Source organism: Marmota monax, unplaced genomic scaffold (genome assembly GCF_021218885.2).
Source record: "Marmota monax isolate L192 unplaced genomic scaffold, Marmota_monax_Labrador192_F-V1.1 WCK01_AAM20220418_F8-fsc00148, whole genome shotgun sequence".
NCBI lineage: Eukaryota > Metazoa > Chordata > Mammalia > Rodentia > Sciuridae > Marmota > Marmota monax.
Window position 1 is genome coordinate 4,045,895 of NW_026693034.1, and position 21,196 is coordinate 4,067,090.

The following is a 21,196-nucleotide window of genomic DNA, read 5'->3' on the forward strand; positions in this document are numbered from 1 at the left end:
TGCGTCGAAACCTATAGGCCGAGGGCCCGCCCTCCTCCCATGGGACGAGGCTCTAGAAGCTGGCGGGGCGCCCGAGGAGGTCGGCCTCCGTAAGTGACGTGGCACGTGACGTGGCACGTGATGCGGCCCCGGAAGTCCCTGGAGTCCTGCGGCACTGGCGCGGGTTTGGGTGTCCTCGCAGCGGCGGGATGTTCACGGCGGCCGCGGAGAGCCTGCTCCACCAGGCCAGGTGCGGGGCTCGCCAGGCCCAGGTGCTGGCAAACAGCGGGAGCGCGGGCGGACCGGCTCCGGAGATTGGGGCCGGGCCGGGGCAGCTTCCTGGGCTGCGGGCCGCGGAGGCGACCGCTGAGCCGAGCTACGGAGGGCGACGGGAGGCCTCGCACTCACGACAGGCGGGGAATGAGCGGCTTCCGAGTTCAGACGCGGGGAGCTGAACCCCGCGGCTCTTCACCGCCCCTGCGGCGGGGAAGCCGCGCGAGTGTTGTGCAAAAGAAATGCGGCCAGACTGAGGAACTGTTCGCCACCCTGCGCTCAGTCTGGTTCTGGGCTCCGACTAGACCTAGCCCCTCCTTACAAACCAACGAGCCCCAGACCTGGTCCTCCTTTTTTTAAAACAAAGAAAAATGCAAGCTGGGCGTTGTGGTGCACGCATGTAGTCCCAGCTCCTCTGGAGGCTGAGGCAGGAGAATCACAAATTCGAGGCCAGCTTCAGCAATTTAGCGAGACCCTGTATCAAACAATGGGGATGTGGCTCGGTGATTAAAAACAATCCAGCTTCAGTTCCCAGTACGATCAAAAGTAAAAGATGAAAATGCAGCCAGAACCTCATTTAAAAAACTAATTTAGATTCAAAGTTGGACTAACTGGTGAGAAATACTAGGAAGGTTGAGGTCCATGGAATTATAGCGAGCAAGGTCAAGAAGGCAAGTTAAGGTCGGAAGTCTGACCAGGACAAAACTCTGGTCAGAGTAACCATTGAAAATGTCTTGGGAAAGTGCCACATTGCCACCCCCATGAGTCCAGTGTGGCCCACCTTGCCTTCAGTAGAGGATGCATGTGTAGATCATTTGAGTTTAGGTAATGAATGAAACAAACCCGCATCCCTCCACAAACCTGCTCACAGACACAAGGAAAAACAAACCCACTCAATGTCATTCCCAACTCATTCTGTCCAGGGCTATGGACCAGTAGAATGAAAAGCAAAGAACAGCTTTCTGTTCAAGTTCATGTTCTCCTCTGTGACGGGGCGTATTGGGGACAGCATGTATCGTTTCCTGAAGGAAAATGCTTGAGTTCCCACAGTGCCTGTAGGCACGCTTGGAGAAAGTACCTTAGCAGTTAAGACTGATCTTTCCCCTTGGAAACACTAGTTTCCACAGTATGCTCATTACTATTATTAATGCATACATTTTTTAGTTGTTGATGGACACATACCTTTATTTATTTACTTATTTATATGTGGTGCTGAGGATTGAACCCAGTGCCTCACACAAGTGCTGTACCACTAAATCACAATCCCAGCCCCCACTGGATGCTTTAAGCCAGTGACAACTTCTGTTTTTTTAAACTAAAAATGGCTAAGGTGTGAAAGTGAAGAAACTGTCATTTCCCTCAGAATGTTTCGGAGGTGTAGGAAGCAAGGGTGGAGAAGGGAATCAGAAATATGTCTGTGAGCTGAGTCAGTGGACCAGGTGGGGCGCAAATAAAGGTTGGGGGACTTTGGTGCACAGCAAGGCAGGGGAAGATCTCTGGGAGGAGGTGGCAACAGAAGCTCAGGGTGGGGAGTTTCAGGCAGAGGGTCCACATAAAGGGGCAAGAGAAAGGAGGGAGGGGCCAGGATTTGGAAGTGACTGGGCAGGTTGGCCTTAGAGGAAGAAGCCTGAGAGGCTGGGGTTGTAGCTCAGGGGTAGAGCACCTCCTAGGCCTTGCGTGCGGGGCTCTGAGTTCCATCCCCAGCACCACAAAGAAAGAAGCCTGAAATTTGGAGATTAGTAGCACCACCATTCTGGAAAAGAGTCTCCCATTAAAATTGCAAGACAGACTGGTAAGCTCCTCTCTCAGTCTCCTTTAGTGTTTATGGCTCAATGTGAGCCCAGTTAGACAGAAACCTCGACTTGTCCTCTTGTCTCTCCATGTCCCTTCTTCTAGCCTGTACCTGTTCTAGCTTAGGTTCCACAATATGACTGAATGGCTTAAGTGGGAAACAAGACAGGGACACGGGGTGGTAGTGAATGTATCCAATGGGTTTCAGGGAAAAGCCAGAGCCACCCAAGACCTTGGCTCCAGACCATCACTGAACCTCTGCCACCCCAGGGTAGCAGCTCAAATATGTGACAGGTTCAGGATGGGTTCAGTGTGTGAGCTTGGACTGGTCAGGAGGTCATCAGTGGGGTCTTCAGCCATGGGGTCACAAGGAGAGGGTCAGGGTGAAGGGGCTTTTCTCAGGTCTCAGTGGTGCTGTCTGCAGGACCTCCTTCACCTTTTGCCTTTTAGTTTGGAATAGAAATCTAAAAAGAGAGACCGGAATCTCACCTGTTGCAAGTGCTGACATATTTTCAAATTAATCCAATCAATATCAGACTACCTTATAATCAGGCTATCTTATAAGCTTTACATGGCCTTGTTTTCAGAAGTGAGAGGCTCACTGATGCATCCTTTGAAAAGCTTTCCTTGAACTAAACTTGCCCTTGCATTTGAATGCAACTCCTAAAGTCAATCAGTTTTAGTTTTGTTTCTGGAAGCACAGAACTGCAACACGTGGCATCTCTACTCAAGGGTCATTACCGTGAACTGGGGTTCGTCGCCCCTGCAGCTTCCTGCTCTTTTCTGCACTGGATGGGATTGTCCCCCAGGCTGGGAGGGCTGCTGCCGTTGCTCAGGCAGCACCGCGGGGTCCCCAGGCACAAGGCAAGCTGTTGATGTCCTTCCTCCTCAGGGAGATCCAGGATGAGGAGCTGCAGGGCTTCTGTTCCCGGATCATCAAGCTGCTGCGGGAGGACCTGGGCCCAGCGGCTGTGGACGCCCTGCAGAGGCTCTTCCTCATTGTCTGGGCCACAAAGTATCCCCGGAGGTGAGTGTCAGGCAGCTGCTCCTGCCCCTTGAGGCAGCCTGGTGCATCCTGCAAGGTGGTGCTATGCTCCTCGGTGTCTGAGCCTCTGTGTCCCTGAAAACCAACACCAGAGGGCCTCGTGGGGAAATGTCCAGTCCACCTGCCAGATGGACCCAGGCCAGCTTCGTTGGGGTGCCGGGTGCCCTTGCAGTGGGTGTGATGTGTTGCCCACTGGGTCTCAACCTCCAGGCTGGACAAGACATGCGTGGACCTGCTGCAGGCCACCCTCTGCTTGCCTACATGCCCCGAGCAGCTCCAGGTCCTCTGTGCTGCCATTCTGAGAGAGATGTCACCCTCTGACAGCCTGACCCTGTCCTGTGATCGTGCCCCGAACACCCGGCAGATGAGTCTGGTGGCATCTGTGCTCCTAGCCCAGGTAACGAACTTGTTGCCACTCAGGGTGAACGTCCTGCCTCTGGTGGTCCTGGGTCCTGGGGGGAGCACAGCAAGCTGCCTGTGACCCTGCTTGTGCCCAATAGGCTGGGTGGGCCACTTGGTTCGGTTCACATTCATTGCCTTCAGCAGCTTTTACCGCTGGTGAACACCCGCGCCCCCCCCCCCAACCTCCTGGCGCTCAGAGACATCCAGAAAGGGCAGGTTCCTGCCTGTGTCCTCTTTTCCTTGGGAAGGAGCCACACAGGACTCCTTTGAAGGCTAGATCAGGCCACGGAGTCTGGGCTGCTTAGGCGACATTACTACACACATGTACGGGTAGCATTAGTGACACCAGGGGAGCAGTGGCATTCTGCTTTCCAGGTGTCTCCAGATCAGAGGCCTTGCTGTCATGAGGGGACTACACAGAGGAGGTTTCACTGAGAGGTGACTGACGTGCCTGACAGAGCAGGCCAGACCTGTGCTTCCAGGTGCATGTACCTGCCTCCTCCGTAACCTGGGTGGCCTTGCCATTTGGAGGCCAGGAAGCCCCTGGAGTGCACATGCCCACAGGAAGCCTTGCAAGCCACTCATGGTAGTGACCAGCAGCCCAGGCCCAGATTCCTTGTCCCTGAGCATCCAACCTAGTGCCCGCTCCTTGCCACCTGGCTCTGAGGAGACTGGGTCCTTGAATCTCTGTTTACATGGCAGCCCCAGAGGCCCTGCCCCAAACCATACAGGGATGTGTTTTTCTAAGAGTCACATCAGGGAGGGGCTCACAAGGACGGAGTTTCCTCAGAGAGCCTCCTGCAGACCTCTGAAGTGGGGGTCTCACTCCAGCATGTGGGCTGAGGCAGCACCTCAGCACCTGCCCTGTTTGCTTTGAAGGGTGACAGAAGACAGGAGGTCAGAAGTGTGGGCCAGCGCATCTTTACAGTCCTTGAGAGCCGGCAGCCTGAGGGGCCCAGTCTGAGGCACCTCCTCCCTGTCCTGTCAAAGGTGGTGGGCCTTGCCCCAGGGACCCTCCAGGAAGGTACACAGGCCCATTCCTGAGGCACCTACGCGGGGTCTTCCCTCCTGGCCCCTCTCTCCAGCATTCCCATGGGGGGGTGTGGGAAGAGGATGGGAGGATTCCCTGGGGAACACCACAGGCTCCCTGGATCACGCCCTGTAGGGCCCTGTTTCCTGAGCCACTTCCACCAGCATCACGAGGGACTTGGGAGTCCGAAGTATTTAACTGTTTTCCTCAATGGGACCCCTCACCACAGACCAGACCGACCTCCTCAGCAAGCGGCTTGTGGATTGGCTCCGCCATGCCAGTGTCCAGCAAGGGCTCCCGCACTCAGGGGGCTTTTTCTCCACACCCAGGGCCCGGCAGGTGAGCCCAAGCTGCTTAGAGGTCTCAGAACTGAAATCACAGATTCTGCCCCCTCTGGGGAGTTCTGTGTCCCCACAGTCAGCTGACCATGAGGTTCCCGTCAACACCTCTCCTTCCACTGGCTCTGGGAGAATCCCTCATTGATGTCTCCACTGGGGACCCTGGGTCAGGAGGCCATAGTCCTTTAGTCTGTGTGGCTCTGGAGGTTTGTGTGGGACTGACACCCAGAAGATGCAGGACACTGTCTGCCCTGGGGTCGTGTGGTGTGTCTGCATGTCATGAGGTGGCTGCTGCTTGGACCCGGAAGAGTAGGCAACCTCCGATGTAGGGTCGGGATGGGTGGGCTTCGAGGCTCACATCCCTGGGCCATGCTTGAGTTCATGTCCACCTGCAGTGTCCTCTCCGCCCTCCTGGGTAGCTTGTGAACCTGTCGGCTGTTCCCCAGCCTCAGCCTCTGCACCCAGCTGGCCCAGAGAACCCCCAGCCCCTGTCCTTCCTCCCCCAGCCAGGCCCCATCACTGAGGTTGACGGAGCGGTGGCCTCGGACTTCTTCACGGTGCTCTCCACGGGGCAGCACTTCACAGAGGACCAGTGGCTGAACGTTCAGGCCTTCTCCATGCTGCGGGCGTGGCTACTGCACAAAAGCCCCGAGGGCCCGAGTACCCTGGACACAGGTGAGCCGGGGGAGACAAAGGTCAGACGAGGGTAAGAGGCAGGTGCACAAATCCTCAGATGCTGGTGGGAGGTAGGGGGCGCAGGTGTGAGGCAGTCCGGGAGGCCAGCAGCAAGGCCTGCTGAGCTGGGAACAGCAGAAAACGAGGCCCAGACCATCAGCCTCCCCCAGGGCCTCAGCGCCAGGGACCCTCGTGATGGCCCAGAGAAGCCTGAGAGGGCTCATGTAAGGCTAACAGCCATGCAGTTGTTGAGACAGCCTCACTGAATTCCTTCTCTTCAGTAAACCCCTGGTTCATAGACGGCGAAACAGCTGGCATCCAGACAGGGGTATATAGCCAGTGTGGGATGAAAGCTGCCAGGTGCAGTGGACAGGCTCTGGGGCCACGTGGCCACTTGGGCCGGCCGGTGGGTGTCCCCTTCTTACCCATCCATGCAGGGGCAGCTGAGTATGGCCGAACATGGGCCACACTGTCCTGCTGAGCCACCCCTCTTCCTACAGATGACAAGTCAGAGCTGGAGGGCTCCACCCTGTCTGTGCTCTCTGCTGCCTCCACAGCCACCCGCCTGCTGCCCCCACGGGAGCGGCTGAGGGAGGCGGCCTTTGAGTACTGCCAGCGTCTCATTGAGCAGAGTAATAGACGTAAGTCTTCAGGCCATTGCCTGGACCATGCCCAGGACTGCCCCCGAGCCCAGCTCCCCTCCTGCCAGGTGTGGTCAAGGGCAGCAGGTCTTCACTGAGCTGCTCAAAGGAGGCTGGGTCCCCGGGTAGCTGCTTAGCCCCAGGTGCCTCCTTGTTTCTGAGGATGAGCTTGCAGTGATCAAACCTGCAGGCCTGTGACCCTGCCAGGCCCGTCCCACCCCATCCTGCACCCTGTGGGCCCTGGTCGCCACTTCAGGTCCTCTCCCAGCCAGCCGTTCCCTATCCTCACCTGGCCACCTTTTCATGGGGCTGTTTGAGGTGGGGGCAGAGGTGAGCTGACTTCCTTCCTACCAGGAGCCCTGCGAAAGGGAGACGCGGACCTGCAGAAAGCCGTAAGTGGCCGGCTGGGGCGGCTGGGGCGGCTGGGGCAGTGGCAGTGCTCAGCCCCCTGACATGGCCTGGGTGTCCCTGCAGTGCCTTGTGGAAGCCATACTGATCCTGGATGTGCTGTGCCGCCAGGACCCCTCCTTCCTGTACCGCACCCTCTCCTGCCTGAAGGCTCTCCACACGCGACTGGGCACAGACCCAGGCAGCGAGCGGGCAGTGCTGCCCCTTGCCCAGTTCTTCCTGAATCACGGTAAGCCCCAAGCTGGGGAGGAGAGTCCACGTGAAAGGACAGCCCTTCTGTCCTCAGTTATAGAGCGTTACTTTCTCCAGGGGCTGTTGGCCCCGATGGTGGTTCCCTTTATTTTTTAAATAGTGAAACAAAACATTCTCAGCTTCGTGTCAGCTCAAAACTGTCTTTACCACATCGCAGCTGTGAAACCCGGAAGCTGAGAACCAGCACCTTCCCGGACGCTCTGGGGTTTCTGGATTTTCCTGTCTGGGGCGTCTCTGGAGTCTATGTGCTCAAGGCTTATGCTGGCCTCAAGATTCAGCCAAGATGTCAAGGGGCCCCCAGGGGCAGCAGAGATGCCTCGCCACATGGCGGTAAAGAGGCCCCTGCAGCAGGCCTTCCCGCCCAGATGGGTCTGTTGCCTTGCAGGGGAGGCGGCGGCTGTGGGCTCAGAGGCCATCTACCAGCACCTGCTCACCAGGCTCCCTTCTGAGCACTTCCACAACCCCATGCTGGCCTTCGAGGTCATCCGGTTCTGCAGGGACAACCTTCCCCTGTTCGACCTTCACCTCCTCGGCATCCTCAAGTCAAGCTTCCCCAACCTGTTCAAGGCATGTGCGGTAGTCCTACGGGGACACGGGCCAGGGTGCCAGGGTCCAGGGCCTATCCCCAGCATGCAGTCCTGGGCCCCGAGATGTGGGGTACAGGGCGAGGTGTAGAGGCCCAGGGTCTAACAGAACCGTCACTGTAGCTGCGGGCAGTGCCTGGGGGCCAGAAGCCCCCCATCTGCCTCTGTGAGCTCGTCCCCACTGAGCAAGCGTGGGACCTCCCTGGTGCCTTGGTCTGTGCTGTGCTTCACCGGGTGGCCTCTCACATCCATTTAGAGAGTTAATCTTAAGGAAAAAACCTAACAAGTGGTTAAAAAGTTGATTTAATTGTTGCACCCAAACTGGCAGCAAAAACAAGAAAGTGTGAAAGGAGGGGCAGAGGCGGGTCCCGCCTGGGGAGAGCAAGGCCGCTGCCTCCAGCTGAGCTGCTGTTCTTGTCCCACAGTTCCTGGCATGGAACAGCCCTCCCCTCACCTCCGAGTTTGTGGGGCTCCTCCCGGCTCTGGTGGACGCTGGCACAGCCGTGGAGATGCTGCACACGCTGCTGGACCTGCCCTGCCTGACCGCCGCCCTGCACCTGCAGCTCAGGTGGACCCTGCTCCCTCCCCCCTCTGCCCCCTCAGCTCCATTACCACTCCAGCTCTCGGCCCCGCCCCCTCCTCCCCCGGAAAGCTGCCCCCACACTGCGCTGTACTGAGCACCCACTCAGGGCAGCCCCTGAGCCTTCCTGCCTGTCTTCATGTTCACGGGGAGGGCCTCCCACAAGTCCCAAGGGTCCTTCCCTGTTACCCCAAGAAACTGATGTTACTGTGACATCTCTCTGATCATTGGTGACCTGGGGGCCAGGGACCAAATCTGGTGCCAGGAGCCGTATTAGCCAGGCCTTGTACTCTCTCATACAGATCTTCATCATCCCCATCTGAAAGGCCCCTGTGGGACGCCTCTCTCAGGACTCCCAGCTGCCTGGAGGCCTTCCGTGACCCGCAGTGCCAGGGTCTCTTCCAGCACCTGCTGCGCACCAAAGCCAGTGGCTCCGCAGAGAGGTGGGGCTCAGTGACCGGGCAACTGTCATCAGGATGGTGCTCCCTGTGGGGCCCTGTGTGTTCCCTGCCTCACGGGACTGTGTTCCTCCCAGACCCGGGAGACAGCTGTGGCCAGCAGCCCTGCAGAGGACTAGCTCATGTCTCGGGGTGGCCTCTAAGCACAGCCAATCTTGGACCTGCTCCTTCAGTTTCCAGAACCCTGAGCTGGTGCTGTGAACACACCCTTTACAGACGGGGACACTGGGGCCTGGCACGCTCCAGGAGGGGGCAACCCGGGCAGACCTTGCGGCTCCGCCGGCCAGCCCCATTTTCCTGGGTGTGCTGACACCTCGGGGCTTCCCTGAGCCCCGTGGGTGGGTGTCATCCTGAAGAGCAAGCAGACAGTGATGGGGACAGGGCCTGACACGAACAGTGGTGGGTGGCCCCCGTGACCAACCACTGTGTCTGTCCTGTCCTTTCCTGGTGCCTATGGAATTCCACAGGTGGGGGGCATTGGAGACACTGAGCGGCCCCACTGTGTCCCCAGGCTGACGCTGCTCCACCAGCTGCTGCAGCCCATGGCCAGCTGTGCCCGGGTGGCCCAGTGTGCCAAGGCAGTGCCCGCCCTGCTCCAGGCATTCTTCTCTGCTGTGATCCAGGTGAGCCCACTGCCCAGTTCCCCATTCCCGTGGGCCTCAAGCGGGGGCACTGGCCCAGTGTGAGGACTGTGGCACTGCCCTTGACCTCTGCAGACGGTTATCCTGCTGCACTCTTTGGCTGCTCTAAGGGTCAGAAATGGAGAGGGTGCACTCCACAGCCCTAGCCAGGTCCTGTTCCCTGTCCCCAGGGCAGGGTTAAGTGGCTTTGAGGGGCTGGTGGCCCCAGCTAGAGCCAGCCATGTGTCCTAGAGCTCCAGGCTTCTTGAATGCTGGTGGCTCCCACTGGCTGCACCCAGGGAGCTCAACCCAGGTGGGGCCCCTGGAGACAGGCTGGTCACGGCGTGGCTGGATGCGGGCTGGGCAGCCTGGGCTTCGCTGCAGCTGAGCAAGACTGCACCCTGCCTCGCAGGCCGGCTGCTGCAGGGGGAGCCACAGGTCAGGAGTGGGGTCCTGCCAGGGCACCTGGGGCCAGGGATTTTTCCCCCTCCCAATCAGCCCTCCCCCAGCTCCCCTCGCACCCCTCACTCTGTCTGCATGGTCCTGAGTACTGGGGGAGGCCACTCAGAAGGAAGGACAAGGGCCTCCCTTCCAGCTCCTGGGCCTTCCCCTCCCCCTGTTGTGATGTCCAGAAAGTGGTGTCCAGTGTGTCCATATTTTGCTCTTGACCTACAGTTTGCTGACAGGGCCCTGACCACCCAGCTGGCACTGCTGCTCCTGGAGAGAAGTGACTCACTTTACCAGGTCCCGCAGTACGAGGCCCGCGTGCACAGGTGGGCCTCACCCCACAGCGGGAGCAGGTCCCACACTGAGCAACCCCGTCTCAGACCCTTGCTCCCCTTCCACTGCCGCAGCTCTGCCCCCAGGCTCATCTCCCCTCCCCTCCCAGCTGTCCCCAGCAGCCTCAGATCCTGCCACGCCCACAGCAGCCCCACGTGCACCCCCAGCCTTGCCCCAGCCCAGCCCCCAATCCAGAACATTCTCTTGTCCTTCCCTCCCCTAAGCCTGTTTCCAGGGCCGGCTTAAGTCCTCCTTCCCGACCCTCTTGCCCTCTGGGTCATTTTTTTTTCCTAAAGGCCTGACACAGGCCTCCCTCAAGTCCAGGACTGAGGACAACACAGGCCTGGTCACCTCTCCAGTGAGGTAAAAGGCCCTGTAGGGGTGGGGAGGATCCTCATCTTCTGACTTTTGGGTGAGGATTCACCTGCACCTGGCCACCCGTGGCTCTGGGGTCACCTCCTGGCTCTTAGACTGGATGGGCAGGCCTGAGAGTTGGAGAGCTGCGTGGAGCCTGGACGTCTTGCTCTCCGGGCAGGGTGCTGAGCTCTCAGTTCCTGGCCCTGTGTCAGCGGAATCCCTCCCTGGTGGTGGAGCTAGCCAGAGAGCTCCTGGAGTTCGTAGGAAGCGTGAGCAACATCCACAGCAGAGCAGGCGTGTTCACCAGTGTGGTAAGCTGGCCTGGCCTCTCCCGCCCTCTGCTGACAGAGGAGGGTCTGCAGCAGGGGCTAAGCCTCCGTCCTGGGCTTAGGTGTGGGCCATCGGCGAGTACCTGTCAGTGACCTGCGACAGGCGGTGCACTGTGGAGCAGATCAACAAGTTCTTCGAAGCCTTGGAGGCCTTACTGTTTGAGGTCACCCAATCCCGCCCCTCAGCAGACCAGCCCAGGTGTCCACCACAGGTTGTCACTGTGCTCATGACCACACTGACCAAGCTGGCCTCCCGGAGCCAGGACCTGATCCCCAGGTACTGGATTAGGGAGTAGAAAGATGGAAACCCTGTCTTCCATGGGGAAGAGACACTTCTGATGTCTGTCCTGGTGTTGCACAGGGTCCTGGCTGGGGGTGGGCACTGCCAGGCTACAGCCAGGCCACCATGTGCATCAGGGGTCTGGACCCCTCGTACACTGCAGCTTGGACAGGCTTGGACCTCCTTGTCCCCAGGGTCTCTCTGTTCCTGTCAAAGATGAGGACCTTGGCCCAGGGCCCAGCTTCCAGCTCCACACACAGTGAGGAGGATGCAGAAGCCATCCGCATCCGGGCCACCGAGCTGCTGAACCTGCTGAAGATGCCCAGCGTGGCCCAGTTTGTATTCACACCTAGTGCAGAAGTGTGCCACCCTCGCTATCACCGTGACACCAACACGTCACTGCCCCTGGCCCTGCGCATGGTCAGCCGGCTGGTGGAGAAGGAGTCCAGCCTCCTGCCAGGATGAGGGTTCATTGACCATATGGACATCGCTGCAGATTAAGAGCCTGAGGTTCGCCGGCCTGGTATTAGGGCCAAGCCACTGGCTTTGGTGATAAGAGGAATCAGGGAGGAGCAGGAGGCCTCCTGGGACAGGAGGGTGGCCCAGGTGGCTCAGCCCCTCAGGGGTGTGTCTGACCCTTGCCTCTGTAGTTAGTGGCCTCACGCTTTTTCTGGGCCGACTGGAAGCTGCAGACCCTGCCCCATTGTTCCTATTTCTGGACCGTTTGGGGGCGTGAGAGATATAGTACAAATAAACCTTTAAAAGCTTGTGTGAGTAGCTGCACGTTCTTTTCCCTCTTCCCTCCTGCGCCCCTACAGGAAGACGGCAACCAGGGAGTGCAGCAGTTGCCCTGAGCTGCTGCCCAGTCCCAGGGCATGGCTTGGCCGGACAGGCAGGGCCTGCCCTGCCCACTGCACCAGCACCCCGACAAAAAATAATCCATCACCCACAGGAAGCAGTGTGTCCCCGGTTATTAACGGCACGTGGACAGGTTCCCTGTTTATTTCCCTCAGTAACTTGAGGGCACAAGTATGGGGTCTTGACATAGCAGAGGACAGCTGGAGTGCTGTCACCTTTGCAGGCTCCCACTACCTGCCACGGGCAGCCGTTCTCAGAATGCTGGGCCCAGGACTGAGTTTATAAGCCGCAGAACCACCCCCCGCCCAGGAGCCCCCAAATCCCAGTCGGCAAGCCCAGGTGGCCCCAGGCTCCGCCCGACGCTGGAAAGGATCGGCCACGAGGTGGCGCCGCCTCCCGCGGGCCTCTTGGCCAGCCCAGGCGGCCTTCAGGCCCCGCCCCCGCCCCAGCCGCTAGACTCCCGGTGGTGCGGAGGTCTAGGCGGGGAGGTTCTGCGCCCACGTGCCCCTGGGCCCTAACCTAAAGATTCCTACGAAGCTACAGCCCCGGCCCACGACCTCCTGACCCAGCCTCATCCCACCCTCCCCGCCAGCTGGGGTCACGGCCAGGTTAAGAGGAACCCCGGGACAGGTGTGTTCGCAGAAGCCCTCACCGTGCCTACCTGTGCCGATTAGCCCCGGTGAGGACAGCCACCCTGAAAGCCGGGGACTGAGGAAACTGCGCCTGCACGGTTTAGAGTGTTGCGTTTGTCGTGTTCACATGTAGAATGCTGATGGCATGTTACCTTGCATGGCACACACAGCTTCACCCATGCGTTTGGGATGTGCCCAGGGATGACTGGAGAGGGCGCTGCACTCCTCTGGCCAGCGCCAGCCGGGCTGGTCCTCTGGCTGAGAGAGTAGAGGCAGCCCAGCCACTTTCCCATCACGTGGTGCCTTTGCCCCCTCTCCTGCCCTCACCTGGTGGCTCTGGACTCCCTGGCTGCTCCAGGGACCCACGCGCTGGCACGTTTTCATATCTTCTTTTAGCACCAATATCATAGACCTTCCTGTGAATGCTTGATCACAAACACATATGGCTAGAAGTGTTCAAAGTGTTTACTTTTTTAAATCTTGCCCCTCATCCTGGACATTGAGATTTGCCCGGTGGGCAAAAGCAGTGGCAGGTCAGCCAACCTGCACTCACAGTCGTGTTCTTCATCCCTCCACGTGCTCATGTTCTGCGAGAAGTGTGATTTCACTTAAGATGTCCTCGATGAAGCAGTAGCAAACTTTAACTTTATTCAATACTTCCCTGGGACACAAGCTCTTCTAATACCTGCTGTGACTACATGGGGCACGCACTCCAAGCCCGGGGCATCTTAGACACAAACTGCCCTCAAGCCATGCAGTGTGGGGGCCTGTGCAGGGCTCTCTTGTGAGTTGAACCTCTTTTATTTTTTTTAAGCCAACACTGTTATTTGAAAGAAGGACAAGCTATGCAGATGTGGGTATTTGGCAGACATTGCTAGGAAATGAATAAAGCACTGGGTCACTTGAAGGAAAACAACGGAGAGTCTTTGTTGCCAGTGATAAAATCAGAGTTCTCAAATCCAAGTTGGAATTTCGGAAAATGTGCACCTGGGCTGTTATACTTCCAAAATTAAAGAGGAGGTTGGTCTTGATTTTCATGAATGGGATTTTAAAAACACTGCATGAAATGCCCCTTTTCTCTCTCTTTCTAAATTAAACTTCTTTTCTCCATCCTTTTACCTCTCTATGTTTAACCCCAGATATATTATTCAGACCTTTTGTTTTTCAGTCCACTAATTCTCTCTTTTGTGACAAAATCTCCTGTTTAATTCTTCATTAATGTTTTAAATGTCACTGACTAGATTGTAGGGAAATTTACACAACTCTAAATATATACTAGAAACCACTGGTAAATTCTATGGTATTTGAATTATATGCCATTAAAACTTAAAAATGTTCAATAACAAAAAATCAATTAAAAAATTGATTAAAAAATGTTCAATAACTATAGTTTGCATTGCTTAAAGAAAGTTCTAGTTGTTGTACTTACCACTGAGCTTTATCCCTGACCTTTGTTTATTTATTTTTTTAATTTTTTATTGTGGGTTGTTCAAAACATTACAAATTTCTTGACATATCATATTCCACACTTTGATTCAAGTGGGTTATGAACTCCCACCTTCACCCCATACACAGATTGCAGAATCACATCAGTTACACATCCATTGATTTACACATTGCCATACTAGTGTCTGTTGTGCTCCGCTGCCTTTCCCATCCTCCACCCTCCCCCCTCCCCACCTCTCCCCTCCCCTCCCCTCCTCTCTCTCTACCCCCTCCACTGTATAACCCTGAGGGTCTCCTTCCATTACCATGCAATTTCCCTTCTCTCTCCCTTTCCCTCCCACCTCTCATCCCTGTTAAATGTTAATCTTCTTCTCCTGCTCTTCGTCCCTACTCTGATCTTAGTTACTCTCCTTATATCAAAGAAGACATTTGGCATTTGTTTTTTAGGGATTGGCTAGCTTCACTTAGCATAATCTGCTCTAATGCCATCCATTTCCCTGTAAATTCTATGATTTTGTCATTTTTTAATGCAGAGTAATACTCCATTGTGTATAAATGCCACATTTTTTTTATCCATTCGTCTATTGAAGGGCATCTAGGTTGGTTCCACAGTCTTGCTATTGTGAACTGTGCTGCTATGAACATCGATGTAGCAGTGTCCCTGTAGCATGCTCTTTTTAGGTCTTTAGGGAATAGACCAAGAAGGGGAATAGCTGGGTCAAATGGTGGCTCCATTCCCAGCTTTCCAAGAAATCTCCATACTGCTTTCCAAATTGGCTGCACCAATCTGCAGTCCCACCAGCAATGTACAAGTGTACCCTTTTCCCCACATCCTCGCCAGCACTTGTTGTTGTTTGACTTCATAATGGCTGCCAATCTTACTGGAGTGAGATGGTATCTTAGGGTGGTTTTGATTTGCATTTCTCTGACAGCTAGAGATGGTGAGCATTTTTTCATGTACTTGTTGATTGACTGTATGTCCTCCTCTGAGAAGTGTCTGTTCAGGTCCTTGGCCCATTTGTTGATTGGGTTGTTTGTTCTCTTATTGTCTAATTTTTTGAGTTCTTTGTATACTCTGGATATTAGGGCTCTATCTGAAGTGTGAGGAGTAAAGATTTGTTCCCAGGGTGTAGGCTCCCTATTTACCTCTCTTATTGTTTCTTTTGCTGAGAAAAAACTTTTTAGTTTGAGTAAGTCCCATTTGTTGATTCTAGTTGTTAACTTTTGTGCTATGGGTGTCCTATTGAGGAATTTGGAGCCCGACCCCACCGACTGTAGATCGTAGCCAACTTTTTCTTCTATCAGACGGCGTGTCTCTGATTTGATATCAAGCTCCTTGATCCATTTTGAATTCACTTTTGTGCATGGCGAGAGAAAGGGATTCAGTTTCATTTTGTTGCATATGGATTTCCAGTTTTCCCAGCACCATTTGTTGAAGATGCTATCCTTCCTCCATTGCATGCTTTTAGCCCCTTTATCAAATATAAGATAGTTGTAGTTTTGTGGATTGGTTTCTGTGTCCTCTATTCTGTACCATTGGTCCACCCGCCTGTTTTGGTACCAGTACCATGCTGTTTTTGTTACTATTGCTCTGTAGTATAGTTTAAAGTCTGGTATCGCTATACTGCCTGATTCACACTTCCTGCTTAGCATTGGTTTTGCTATTCTGTATCCCTGACCTTTAATACCATCATCTCTGACCTATGCACAGCATTTTTATTTTCGTTGATTACCATATAATTTAATAAGCACAGATTCATTTACCACCTAGCACCAGAACTGGGACCCACGTGACATCCTACATCTACCCAGGTTCTCCTGGCCATCCATTCTCCTGTTCTGCCATCCCAATCCTGAGCCATTAGTTTCATCGACTTCCTTGAAATGTAGGATCCCCCACACACATAAATAGTATCCTTCAAAATATATTGTTTCCCTTTAATTTTAGCATTACAAAACAATATCACACTGCAATCAATCTTTTAGGGATTTTTGTTATCTTTTATTGATTTTATTTTTTTAATACATGACAGCAGTGGAATGCATATAGAGCACAATTTTTCATATCTCTGTATATAGAGTATGTTCACGCCAATTCATGTCTTTATACGTTTACTTTGGGGTTTTTTGCATCACAATTTTAATACACATATATACCACAATTTTCATATCTCTGTTTTTATATAAAGTATGTTGACACCCAATTCGTATCTTCATACATACATGTACTGTGGATAATGATGTCCATCACATTCCACCTTCCTTGCTAATCCCCTGCCTCCTCCCTTCCCCTCCCACCCCTCTGTCCTATCTAGAGTTTGTCTATTCCTCCCATGCTCCCCCTCCCTACCCCACTATGAGTTAGCCTCCTTATATCAGAGAAAACATTTGGCATTTGTATTTTTGGGAATGGCTAACTTCACTTAGCATTATCTTCTCCAACTCCTTCCATTTACCTGAAAATGCCATGATTTTATTCTCTTTTATTGCTGAGTAAAATTCCATTGTGTATATATGCCACTTTTTTTTAATCCATTCATCCACTGAAGGGCATCTAGGTTGGTTCCACAGTTTAGCTATTGTGAATTGTGCCGCTATAAACATTGATGTGGCTGTGTCCCTGTAGTATGCTGTTTTTAAGCCCTTTGGGTATAGTCCAAGGAGAGGAATAGCTGGGTCAAATGGTGGTTCCATTCCCAGATTTCCAAGGAATCTCCATATTGCTTTCCATATTGGCTCACCAATTGGCAGTCCCACCAGCAGTGTGTGAGTGTACCTTTTCCCCCACATCCTCGCCAACACTTATTGTTGTTTGTCTTATAGGGATTATTTTCCATTCACATGTTACATTGGTAAGAGTGAGGCACGTGGCTCTGCTACAGTGCTTGCCTGGTTTGTGTGGGGCACTTGGTTTGATTCCCAGCACTGAAAAAAAAAAAAATGTCTGCCTCCCAGCAGGTAGCTGAATTCACTCCACCAATTAGACTTGATGACACTCTGCTCCAAGATACCAATATCTCACCTGGGTCACTGTGATAACCTCATATCAGAGTTTCCTGCTTCTGTTCTCAGTACAAATGACAATACAGTTGGCCACTCAATGCAGCTAAAAATAATTCTATTAAGTCTCATAGCTTCTTTGCTCCCAAGTCTCATAATAAATTCTCGTCTCACCCAGACTAAAATCCAAAGTCCTTGGGCCCCAAACACTGTCAGCCGGTTGTCCACAACTCCCCTTGATGGCTTCAGCCTCACTGGCCTTCCCGTCCTGTTAAGTCACAAATGCACCCAGTCTAAATCCTTTGTGTGTGTTGCTCCTCCTGGGAGTGCTCTGCCACCCAAACACCCACTGGCTTGTTCCTCATCTTCTGCTCTTTGCACTGATGACACCTTATCAATGAAGTTAATAGACACACTGCAAATTAACTACTGCCCCTCTCCCCCTCCTCCTTCTCCTTCCACACGCTGCCCATCCCATCTAGCTGCACTGTTTTCCTCTGAAGCATAGATCACCGTGCACTCTGTCTTAACCTATTATTATGGGTTAGCTATGAAGGGTACCCCAAAAGCTCATATGTGAAATAATGCAAGAATTTTCACAGGTGAAATGATTGGTGTAACCTAATCGGTGAATTGATCCACTTATATGGGTTAACAGGGTGGTAACTGTAGGCAAGTAGGGGAACTGCAGGAGGTGGGCCACTGGGGGTGTGCCTTTGGGGTTTCTGTTTTGTCCCTGGGGAGAATAATGCTGCCCCTCGCTTTCTCTCTCTGCTTCCTGGTTGCTGTGTTCTGAGCTGCTTTCCTATCATGCCTCTCTGCCATAATGTTTTGTTCTGCCTCATCTGGGCCCAGAGCTGTGGAGTAAGCCCACCATGGACTGAACCTCTGAAAGTGAGTCAAAATCAACTTTTCCTCCTCTGTTTTGTTATTGTCACATCTTTTTGATCACAGTGATGAAAAATCTGACGAAAACACCTATGAATTTGTTTATTGTTAGCCTAGGGAAAAAATGGTATTTAATTTCCAAGATGTCAAGGAAGCATAGTCCTTGTCTCTTTTGCTCATTCATATATCCTAACTGATTTTCTACCTGTTTGATTTACCAATTACTGAGATTTATGCTTAGGCCTCCCTTTATGATGATAGAGGATTCATCCATGTTTCCCTCTGATTTTTGCTTTATATATCCTGAAAAAATATTATTAGGTGCATCCAAGTTTAGAGTTGTTTCATCTTCCTGGAGAACTGAATTTTAATTACTTTATACATCTGATATATCTCTGTCCATCATTTTAGCTTTAATTTTTATACATTCTTTTGTTTTATATTTATTACAAATATTACATAGATAGATTATGTTTATCTAGTTTGACCATCTTTTGACTTTTAACCAGTCTCAGTCCATTTGCATTTGTTGTGATTACTGATAATTTTGGATAAATTTCTACTATCTTATTTAAAAGTAAGTAACCTTATTTTGTTTTCTCCCCCCACTCCCTTTCCACCTTGGGTTTTGTTCCTTCACAGTCCATGTTTCTCCTCTGTTTGTTTGAAAGTTAAATATTCTTTCTGTTCTCTCAGTGGCCACCCTTGAAATTTCAATATATATTCTTAACCAAGTCTAAAGTTAACCAGTAACATTAGTATCTCCAAAACAATGAAAGAACTTACACGCAGCTGGTATCCTGAATTTTCCCACTGACTTTTTATTTAAACACCTCCCAAATCAGATGCTACTCTTGTTGCTTTATATAGTGCTTTTATAATTATCTGCCTGTTTATTTGCCTATCATATATTTTGCCATCTTAGACCTTCCAGCAGACGTGATTTTCATGAAGTACGATTTCTTTGGTGTCTATCAGTACTAATTTCTCTCAGTGTTTATCTGAAAATATCTTAAATGTGCCCTTATTTTTGGAAGATTACTTAGGAGGGTTTATAACTCTATATTAAATAGTTTTTCCTCATCCCTGGAGAGAGACCACTGTTCACTGTTTCTCTGTTGTCTGGGGAGAGGCTAGCATTCTGCTGAGGCATTTTTCTAGAAATCTACCCTACCCTCTGGCAGCTGTGAAGATCCTCTGTTTGTCTTTGGGGCTCCGTAGTTTCATTTTAATGTACTTAAGTGTAGTTATCTTTTGCTTTACCCTCTCCAAGCATTCATTGATCCTCTTGATTCTAAGGATTTTAGTCTTTCAATTCTGGAAAATTGTCAGCCCTTAGGGCTTTAAAAATTGCTTCTCCCTTATGTGCTCTCTCTCCTTTCAGAACTCTAATTGCTGCAAATTGCACCTACTCATTCTGGGTCTCAACCTTCATGTCCACATTTTAGATCTAACTTTGCCCTGTTGCACTTTTGCCACTGCTGTGAGAACATGCCCCAGCTCGTGCGTTGGGTGAGGTGGGAGCAGCATGGAGCAGAGGCAGACGCAGAGATGCAGCCAGCTCCTACCAGGCCACGCCTGCAGGCCAGCGCAGGAGGCCCGAGTGGGAATAAATGCTTTTGCTCTAAGATGCTCAGCCCTCTGACTTTTTCCCCCCTTTACTGAATTATGGCCATGGCTAACTGATGTGTCTATCCACGGTCTCTCTCTCTGGAAAACATCTTCAGGACTAAATGGGCAAATGCTGTAATGTCTTGAAGAGCCCCACGTGCAGTCGGCTCTGAGAGGTCTCTTAATGGTGGTCCTAGGCCTTCTCCCCAGGGCCCAGCCCTTCAGGAACTCTGGAGGAAGTGGAACCCTCGGCCGCTCCTCAGCTGCAGGTGGCCAGGCCTTGCTCCTCTACCTCATCAGGCTCCGTAACCAAAGCAGAAATGTGAAGTGCTGAGTCCCGCAGCCCAGCTGCCCAAGCCAGCTGCAGCCTCTCTGAACCTGTGCCCTCACTTCAGTGCTGGGCTCTAAGGATTTCCTTCCTTCTGGGTCCAGCCATTTTTAAAAATGCACTTTTCCCAGCATTTGGGGCACCTGGCCAGGGGCCACTGGTTGGAGCTGGGTGGGGTGTTGATGCAGGCAAGCAATGGAATAGTGGCCAAAGGCCTGGGGCAGATGTGTGGCACTGCCTCCTGGTGCTCAGCAGGGGGTAGCAGAGAACTGCTTGAGCCCAGTGCCAAGACCCACCCCGGACATTGCTTCAGAGGGTCAGGTCCTCCGGGGAGGCCTTTTCACGTGAGGGGTGCACTGCAGCTGACGAACTGAGGCCTTGTCCCCAGGGTCTCTCTGTTCCTGTCAAAGATGAGGACCTTGGCCCAGGGCCCAGCATCCAGCTCCACACACAGGAGGATGCGGAAGCCGTCCGCACCCGTGCCACCAAGCTGCTGAACCTGCTGAACACGCCCAGCATGGCCTCCTTCACGCTCACACAGTGCAGAAGTGTGCCACCCCCACTAGCACCGTGACTGGTGAGAAAGAAGCCAGCCTCCTGCCAGGGTGAGGGAACAGTTAGCCAGGTGGACATCAGCTGCAGATTAAGAGCCTATAGTCACCAGCCCAGCAGCAGAGCCAAGCCACTGGCTTTGGTGATAAGAGAGGAATCAGGGAGGAGCAGGAGGCCTCCTGGGACAGGAGGGTGGCCCAGGTGGCTCAGCCCCTCAGGGCGGGTCAGCCTCCCTTGCTTTTGGGGCATGTTGAGCAAGGTGATTGGAAAGATCAGCCCACACTGATGGGCAGTGTGGCCTCTTCCCAGCTGGATGGGTGCATGGTCTATTTCCTGCTGCTCCTGCTTCTGGTGGGGAGTGGGCAGGAAGGGTCAGTCAAAATAAATCCACCCACAGTGACCATTCCTGGGCCCAGCGGTGGTTCTGCACACTGGCAGGGAGGCAAGTGGCCCTGGAGAGCCCCCAGCAGCCCCACAGTGCTGCCCACAAGGCGGTGTTCAGGGGGCCAGCCTGGGAGCCCACAGATGGCAGAGCCCAGCGACACCACTATGAATATGAAAGATAGTTTATTGCATCTACTTCTGAAACATCAAGGTCTTTAAACATAAAAGCTCTGTAAGAAACATCACAACTTAGTGTCATCTGTCATATAAATAAAATATACACTAAGATGTACAACAGGAACAGGGTGTTCTCAACATGAGGCCACCATGGGGACAACACATGGGTTTAAGAAACACACCCACAGCTGCGGCGCCCGCCATCACCTGGCAGCCGGTGGGCAGCAGGAGGGGGTCCCCCCAGCCCCGCCTAGGGAGGGGGCGAGCGGAAGTGGATCTTTTTGGCTGTGTCCACATCAGACTTGGCCACCAGAAACCTCATCTTCTTGCCCCCGTGTCGGATCAGGTCTACGGCTCTGAAACCAGGGAAGGAGGTCAGGGTGGTGCCCAGGAGCACCAGCGGCCCCAGAGCGGGTGGGACCCAGGGCCTCCGAGCAGCGCAGTTGGACTGAGCCTCCTGCTCCCCTCTGCTCTGCTGTCGCCCAGGTGAGGGGCCTG

The 21,196-nt window shown here is 53.3% G+C and overlaps 2 protein-coding genes across 6 annotated transcripts in view; one reads left to right on the top strand and one right to left on the bottom strand.

Moving 5' to 3' along the window:
- The first annotated feature begins 74 nt into the window (after positions 1 to 74).
- Positions 75 to 11,589, top strand: Ap5z1 (adaptor related protein complex 5 subunit zeta 1). 4 transcript variants are annotated; one of them, XM_058582453.1, is made up of 17 exons: positions 75 to 229; positions 2,936 to 3,070; positions 3,299 to 3,485; positions 4,370 to 4,514; positions 4,656 to 4,859; positions 5,369 to 5,533; positions 6,034 to 6,174; positions 6,529 to 6,566; positions 6,649 to 6,811; positions 7,220 to 7,401; positions 7,844 to 7,986; positions 8,301 to 8,441; positions 8,968 to 9,079; positions 9,329 to 9,849; positions 10,392 to 10,524; positions 10,605 to 10,819; positions 11,017 to 11,589. In XM_058582453.1, exons 1-17 carry the CDS (start codon positions 189 to 191, stop codon positions 11,285 to 11,287), a joined length of 2,937 nt encoding a protein of 978 aa, XP_058438436.1. In that variant the 5' UTR covers positions 75 to 188; the 3' UTR covers positions 11,288 to 11,589. The 4 variants fall into 4 exon arrangements, with proteins under 4 accessions (XP_058438436.1, XP_046309574.1, XP_046309573.1 ...); XM_046453618.2 differs by having other exon boundaries at positions 4,750 to 4,859; positions 5,365 to 5,533; positions 9,752 to 9,849; XM_046453617.1 differs by having other exon boundaries at positions 106 to 251; positions 4,750 to 4,859; positions 5,365 to 5,533; positions 9,752 to 9,849.
- Positions 11,590 to 20,687: 9,098 nt separating this feature from the next.
- Positions 20,688 to 21,196, bottom strand: part of Radil (Rap associating with DIL domain) — a 56,278-nt gene continuing 55,769 nt past the window's right edge. For both annotated transcript variants that reach the window (XM_046453768.2, XM_058582455.1), the window contains one exon: positions 20,688 to 21,054. In XM_046453768.2, the coding sequence (XP_046309724.1) occupies positions 20,949 to 21,054 (106 nt within the window). In that variant the 3' untranslated portion in view covers positions 20,688 to 20,948. The remainder of the gene's footprint in view (positions 21,055 to 21,196) is intronic.

Excerpts from the sequence above, each read along its gene's own strand:
- Ap5z1 (XM_058582453.1), top strand. The coding sequence starts at position 189 with ATGTTCACGGCGGCCGCGGAGAGCCTGCTCCACCAGGCCAG. Across the intron at positions 3,071-3,298 it reads GCCACAAAGTATCCCCGGAG|GCTGGACAAGACATGCGTGG; the intron begins GTGAGTGTCAGG and ends CTCAACCTCCAG. Across the intron at positions 6,175-6,528 it reads CATTGAGCAGAGTAATAGAC|GAGCCCTGCGAAAGGGAGAC; the intron begins GTAAGTCTTCAG and ends CCTTCCTACCAG.